The sequence below is a fragment of the Aptenodytes patagonicus genome, chromosome Z (genome assembly GCF_965638725.1).
Source record: "Aptenodytes patagonicus chromosome Z, bAptPat1.pri.cur, whole genome shotgun sequence".
Taxonomy (NCBI): domain Eukaryota; kingdom Metazoa; phylum Chordata; class Aves; order Sphenisciformes; family Spheniscidae; genus Aptenodytes; species Aptenodytes patagonicus.
In genome coordinates, this window is record NC_134982.1 from 30685649 (window position 1) to 30692289 (window position 6641).

Genomic DNA, 6641 nt, shown 5'->3' on the forward strand with positions numbered 1-6641 from the left:
AAATAAACGAGCATTTTCCCTCGCCTTAATTCGCGAGAGGGCAGGAAAACAACGCCGGTTCCGTTGCGTTTTCAGACTCGGAAAAAAGCCATTGCCACGAGTCCCCGCCACTCGCGCGGCAAGCGACGCGAACGACCGCAAACGAAAATCGCGGTGGCTGTTCCAGCCTTTTAAACCCGCGGCCCCGGCCCGCTCCCCGGTTAGCGGGACGCCGCTCGCCCGCGGAGCTGGTTTCTTGGCTGTCACCATCACGCGCGTTACTGCCTTTTCTCTCTTTCTTTCCTTCCCCCCCACTTTTTTGCCCTAAAGTTAAAGATCACCACCCCACCGCCCGCTTACGCTTCCCGCTCGGCGCGGCTGTGCCGGCGGGGTGGCGGGGCGCGCCGCCCCCGCCCGCGCCCCCACGCGCCCCACGACCGCCCGCACCCACGGGCGAGCGGCCGGCGGCTGGCACACGCGCGGGGGGGGGCGGGGCGGCGGCGGCGCGGGCCAATCAGAGCGGCGGCCGCGCGGCGCGGGCCCAATGGGCGGCGCGGGCGGCGGCGGCCGGCGCTGATAACGCGGCGGGGCCGACGCGGCGGGCACTGTGCCGCGGGGCGGGCGCGGCGTGGGCGAGGCGGGTGCCAGCCCCGGGGCTGGTGCAGCGAGTGCGCACCCACGGCCCGTCCGGGCCCGCCGCCCTGCGACGCAGCGACCCCCCGACGGCGCGGCGTCCCGGCTGTCGGGGAGCCTTGCACCCCGAGGTGCGGGGATCGCGAGTGCCCTGCCTCCGGCTGGGCTTGGGCAGCGGCGGCCAGGTGAAGACCCTGCGAGCTGCGGGGAGCGGGGGGGGCTGCGTGCGGCTTGCACCGCCTGCCGGCCTCGGGCGCTGAACTTGGGTAAGTGGAAAGTGCGGGTGGAAGGACGGGGAGGTCGTGTGGGAGGAGGCGGGGGTCTGAAGGCAGTGCTTCCGCGCTGCAGAGAGCTCCAGGAGCCCATGCAGCCCCTGGTCGCTGGAGCGGACAGCGGCGGTGTGTGAAGCCCAGGTGTTCCCTACCTGTCCCCTAAGTCTGGACGCAGCGGGCAGGAGGGTTGTCAGGATTCTGAAATGAACAGGTTCCTGTGACGACCTGACAGCCCCGCAGCCCTGCGGCGCTGGGCATCGCCCTGCGGCGGTTCCTCCCGCATCCTCCGCCGCTGGAGACGCGCTCCTGCCTGCGGCGGGCGAGCACAGCTCCCTGGCAAGTCGGGTCGGGTCGGGGGGAAGCGTCCGTCGAGGCTAAGCTGAGCCCTGCGTGGGGCATGGGGAAGAGACCCGAGCAGACGGTAAGGGGAGAGATGACATCCCAAGCGGCCTCTGCCGTGACTTCCCGACGGGGGCGCGTCTCGGCGGGGCTGCCGGCGGGCCGGGCGGCGGCGGGCACCTCGGAAGCCGGGTGTGCACCGGCTGCCGTCCCGCCGCGGGGGCGGGCGGCCTGACCCCTCTTTTGCAGCTGCGCCGCCGGGGAGCCATGGCTGAAGGACGCGCCGCCGCCGACTGGGAGATCGACGTGGAGAGCGTGGAGGGGGAGGCGGCCGAGGCCCCCGGCGCGCCGCCCAGCAGCGCCGGCCCGGAGGAGGAAGAGGAGGAGGAGGAAGGCGAGGAGGCGGCGGCGGCCCCGCGGCGGGGCGAGCCGCGGAAGCTGAGCCGCACGCCCAAGTGCGCCCGGTGCCGCAACCACGGCGTGGTGTCGTGCCTGAAGGGACACAAGCGGTTCTGCCGCTGGCGCGACTGCCAGTGCGCGAACTGCCTGCTGGTGGTGGAGCGGCAGCGCGTCATGGCCGCCCAGGTGGCGCTCCGACGGCAGCAGGCCACCGAGGTGAGAGGAGAGGGGACGGGACGGGACGGGACGGGACGGGACGGGACGGGCGGCCCCCGGGCTGACGGCGCCGCCTGATCGCTCTCCTAGGACAAGAAGGGGCTGGCGGGGAAGCAGGCGAGCCTGGAGCGCAAAGCCGTCTACCAGAGGCACGTCCGGACGCCCAGCCTCCTGGCCAAGAGCATCCTGGAAGGTAAGCGCATCCCCCGCCCTTCCACGGGCTCCCCGCAGCACCGGCCGCCGGCGGGGAAACCGGGAAAACCCGTAGCTCCCGGCCGAGGCGCGGCTGCTTACGGACACGCGTGAAATGCAGCGTTGTTTCCCGAAATAAACGAGGAACGGCGTTAAAGCGCGCTCCGCTACCAGGGCCGGGCGGCGGAGGCTCCGAGGGCACCGGCACCCGCGCCCGAAGGGGCGCGGGTGCCGGGTGCCCTCGGAGCCTCCGCCCGCGGCTTCTGCCCTTCGTGGCTGGAATCGATGTGGGAGAATGTCAGTTTCTTCCCCCCACCTCCCCCGCCCAAAATAACGCCTGAAATGCTAGCAACGGTAATTTGAAATTTGAGAGTTACTGTTACAAGCTGACATTCTTTTTACATGACTACCCAGCAGCGTTTTGCAGTGCAGGGTAATTTATTTGCGGGCTTTTTTTAATCAGCAAATAAGTAAATCAGTTAGTGGGTTGTTTTTTTTCCCCGTTTGATCTGAGCTCCTAACACATTGCTGCATTATCAATAGTAAGATATACATAATAGACTGCTCATTTTTTTTCCCCCGTCGAAAATATTAGCTGTGGAAGAATGACATTTTAAAGATGGATATTTTAGTGAGAGGGTATATTTTTTGTTCCCCACTCTTTCTTTGGATTGTGCCCGAATTTATTTCTTTAATTACTTTCCAAACAATAGCCCTGTAAAGCATTACAGTTCTCAAATCTAGCTTCATTTTTCCCCCAAAATAGCAATTAAAATTTTGACCTGTTAGAAACCTCTAATTTTCGTCTACAGCTCACTCTTTAAAAAAAATCTCTTCTATATTCTTTCCTCTAATTTATCTTAACTTTCTTTTCCTTTTCTCCTAGTTCTCCTTGGAATTTTCTACCATCTGTAGCAATGTGTACATAGCGGTTCATCTTTAGAGAATAGAAAAGGCATCAGCTGTAGGTATAGATACCTTCCTTGGCAGTGGGGAAACTTGTGTGAGAGGAATGGGAGTGAAAACAGGTAAAATCCTGTTGTTCTTACTCATGTAAGTAGTTCCATTAATTCAATGGGATTACTTGTCTGGGTAGATGAAACAGGATTGGACCCTATTGGTTATATTGAATTAATTCAGTTAGCCTGGTAATTGAATATACCGGAGACTGGATTTCTATGTTTTATTCAAGTTCTCTTTTAGTTCAGAAGAAATAAAATACTCGAATACTTTCCGTATTTGTTAAAAATTGATCTCCTTAAGCTGCATGATGCAATACCAGTCGTAACACACAGCAGGGTTTTACCTTTTTTTTCCTTTTTTTTTCCTTCTTTTTTTTTCTTTTTTTTTTCTTTGTTTTTTTTTTCCTCGATCTGCTGTTTTGGAATTGCTTTTTAAAGTTACTAATCAGCTAGCTTTGAAGGAGACAACACAAGTCAGAGGAGCAGGGCTTGCTTATCTGTGTTGAGGAACTTGTACTGAATGTGCCTGACAGCGCAGGGAGCTAAGCCTCTGTGGCACAGTGACTTCAGTAGGAGCTGACGGTGTCCAGGGTTTGTGGCAAGTGCTTGGCGCCTGGCGGGACTGGCTCCAAACGGAGCCCTTTTACAAACACAGCTTTAATGTTTTTCTTATGCGGCGTCACTCCTAATGCTGCTTTGTTGTTTTAGGTTACCGTCCTATTCCAACAGACCCTTACCTGGGAGGGAATTCACCCTTGCCACCCCCTGTAAGTGACAGGATGAGAAAGAGACGGGCTTTTGCTGATAAAGAGTTGGAGAACATTATGCTAGAGAGAGAGTACAAAGAGAGAGAGGTGATGGAAGCTACACAAGCAGCTGCCCTTTTTCTCCCTAACCGCATAGTGCATGGAGCTGAATACAACTCATATAAAACAGCCTTCAACACTACTCAAGTTGATACTCCGAACAAGGAGTTTTGCAATTTTTTACCAACCTGCCTTGATCTAACCATGCAGTATTCAGGATCCAGCAACATGGAACTAATTTCTTCAAATGTCAGTGTAGCTACTACCTACAGGCAGTATCCCCTGTCTTCTAGGTTCTTAGTGTGGCCAAAATGTGGCCCCATTAGCGATGCTCTCCTCTACCAGCAATGCCTGTTAAATGCTACTACTGTCCAAGCTCTCAAACCGGGGGCAGGTTGGGATGCCAAGGTCTCACAAAGTCAGGACTGTCCAAACACTGAGCATGACATCATGTCTCCAAAACTGGAAAATTCACTCGTTCTGACCCACACGCAAGACATTCAGCAGTCATGTAATGAGATACCATGCCTTCCCCAGGAAGCTCGTGAGAGGTCAGCTTTCTCTCCTCCAAAAAGGACTTTCTCTCAGATTTCTGTTAAGGATTCTTTGGCTCCTCAGGAACAGGTATTAAGCAAGATCAGCAAAGACAGTACCAAGCCCCCTCCACCGCTCAAATACAGTCCATTTCAGTCGCTGTTCCAGCAAACGTTTCCTGACAGATCAGGAGCAGAGTTGAGAACAGCATTTGTGAAAGAGACTTTCGAAGATGCTTCTAAGAAATACAGAGAGTGTGCCATTAAAGAGAACCAAAAATACAAGTTTACAATAGACAAATGTGCAAAAGACTTCTTTGGGGCCAAACAGGCCACAACAAAACTTTCAACAACAGAGCCACTGTCATTTTCAGTTGAATCCATCCTTAAACGACCTTCTTCTGCAGTTGCTAATGTCTCTCAATGAATAAACTATACCTTCAGTGTAGAGAGTTTGTATGCTATGCTTTCTGCAGAATTGCTACTGCCTGCCTTGTCTCTCGTCTCTTAAAAGATTTGTAAAGAGGAATTTCTGCTGTAAATGGTAATTATTTCTTTTATCTCAAAATGATGTACATAAATATGCATGTTTTCTCCTCGGAAAAAATAAATATATTTAATTTTTTAAAATTGAAACTGCATGTACAGACTGTAAAGTGTTGTTATTTTAAGCAGCACTTCAACCTATTCAATAAAATGAGATTAACTACAAGCATAGACATATTCCTGATCTCTGTTTTGTCTCTAGTATCTCACAGGCAAGTATGCCCTACTTTCAGAATACACTTACTCTTTTATCTGCTATTATCAATGAGTTATCTTGGTGGGGTGAGTGGTCATTTCTGCTTTGAACCTCCAGTAACTAAGAGAATAGGTAACAACGGTGCATGTAGTCTAGTGTGAATTCACAAGACTTTTTCTATTAACTTAAGTGAGATTTGGATCAGATTCCAAATGCCTTTCTTATTCTGAAAGGGGAGTGCATGCTAGTGTAGAAGACTGGTTTATTCCACACCTCGCTATAAAAGCTTCTGTTCCTAAAGCAAAAGAGTTATTAGCTTGGATTTGAGGAGAATGGCTCTGGTGAGCTTTTGGATAAAAAGTCAGCATTTTTTAAAATTCAGGTTTTGAATAAACGGTCTGATTTTTTTTTTTTTTTAATGTTCAGCTGACTTTACTCTGGATTTCCACCCCCTAGAATATTTTCCTTCTGAAAACATTTCACCTTTGTGAAATCAGCAAGAGCCTGAGATTCTTGTGTTGTGGTAATTGAAATGACCTTCAGGCTGTAAAAATGATGCACAGAATCATCACTGCTAATGAGAAATCAAGTAATGATCTCTCAGTTTTGTAATTCTACGCCCTTTTGCAGGGATAGCAGAAATAAAGGAGATTAAGCAGTAGAATTTACCTGGGAACCTGAAATGCCCTCAAGGTTGTAGAAAAAGGTGTTACCAGCTCTCATTATGACTGAGCTTGAAGCTTTCTAATTTGTGATTTTGTAAGTTTTTCCCTTATGTTACTGCTAGCACATCTAGTGCTAACCGGTAATCCCTTAGTTACCTTCCTTCCTTAACATTTTTATCCTGCAGACAGCGCTCAGCCAGTTGAAAGGAGCTGTGGTTTGTTCTTAATTTTTATTATTTTCTAAGGACAATTTCTGTTTGGTATTTGTGAGCAGAATGTAATATTTTCTGATTTTATTACACTCACCGCACAGGTTAAATGCTTATTTTGTTATGAATAAATCTGAGCCTGTGAATTTCTGATTCTGTAAGTATCTCTGAAAATATCTAGTGTTTCTGTTGGGGGTGGTGTTGCTGAATAGCAGGACCCTTTTCATGGATGGGAGGAGTCGTCTGTCATGGGTGCTTTTATAAGGCACTTTGTTAAAGCAACAAACACGTTGGAGAAAACACATTTTACGTAATGTGTAAATTTTTACATAATGCATCTTACACAGCACATAAAAATTTTATGTCAGGAATGTAAACAAATTTGTTTTAATTTAAAAAAATCTTGGGCACTAGCTAAAGTTTCACTTTTCAAAAACATTCATACTAACTAGATTTTGCCTAGCCGAAAATACATTTCAAATGCAGTGAGATGCTTTTCATTTTTTCAAACTCTGTCCGTTATTCAGTTGCCATTAGAGGGAGTTTTAACTTACTTGAGAGCTGAATCTGCTTGTTAATCAGCTTAGCAGCCAGACCAAGCTAAGCAGCTTTTACCCGGAGTAAATGGAGTGAAATTCTTTACATTTCATATTTGTTTGCTTTCACCACAGCTTCCTTCCTTAGCTTAGTTGAA

General features: G+C 50.5%; 1 protein-coding gene across 2 annotated transcripts; it reads left to right on the forward strand.

Moving 5' to 3' along the window:
• The first annotated feature begins 744 nt into the window (after positions 1–744).
• Positions 745–5039, forward strand: DMRT2 (doublesex and mab-3 related transcription factor 2). 2 transcript variants are annotated; one of them, XM_076362252.1, is made up of 4 exons: positions 745–878; positions 1473–1838; positions 1929–2031; positions 3701–5039. In XM_076362252.1, exons 2-4 carry the CDS (start codon positions 1491–1493, stop codon positions 4756–4758), a joined length of 1509 nt encoding a protein of 502 aa, XP_076218367.1. In that variant the 5' UTR covers positions 745–878; positions 1473–1490; the 3' UTR covers positions 4759–5039. The 2 variants fall into 2 exon arrangements, with proteins under 2 accessions (XP_076218367.1, XP_076218368.1); XM_076362253.1 differs by lacking the exon at positions 745–878 and adding an exon at positions 1151–1305.
• Positions 5040–6641: the final 1602 nt, after the last annotated feature.

Bases quoted from the DNA above. Each gene is read 5' to 3' on its own strand.
- DMRT2 (XM_076362253.1), top strand. From the start codon at position 1,282: ATGGGGAAGAGACCCGAGCAGACG. The intron at 1,306-1,472 runs GTAAGGGGAGAG...CCTCTTTTGCAG, and splicing joins GGAAGAGACCCGAGCAGACG to CTGCGCCGCCGGGGAGCCAT. The intron at 1,839-1,928 runs GTGAGAGGAGAG...TCGCTCTCCTAG, and splicing joins GACGGCAGCAGGCCACCGAG to GACAAGAAGGGGCTGGCGGG.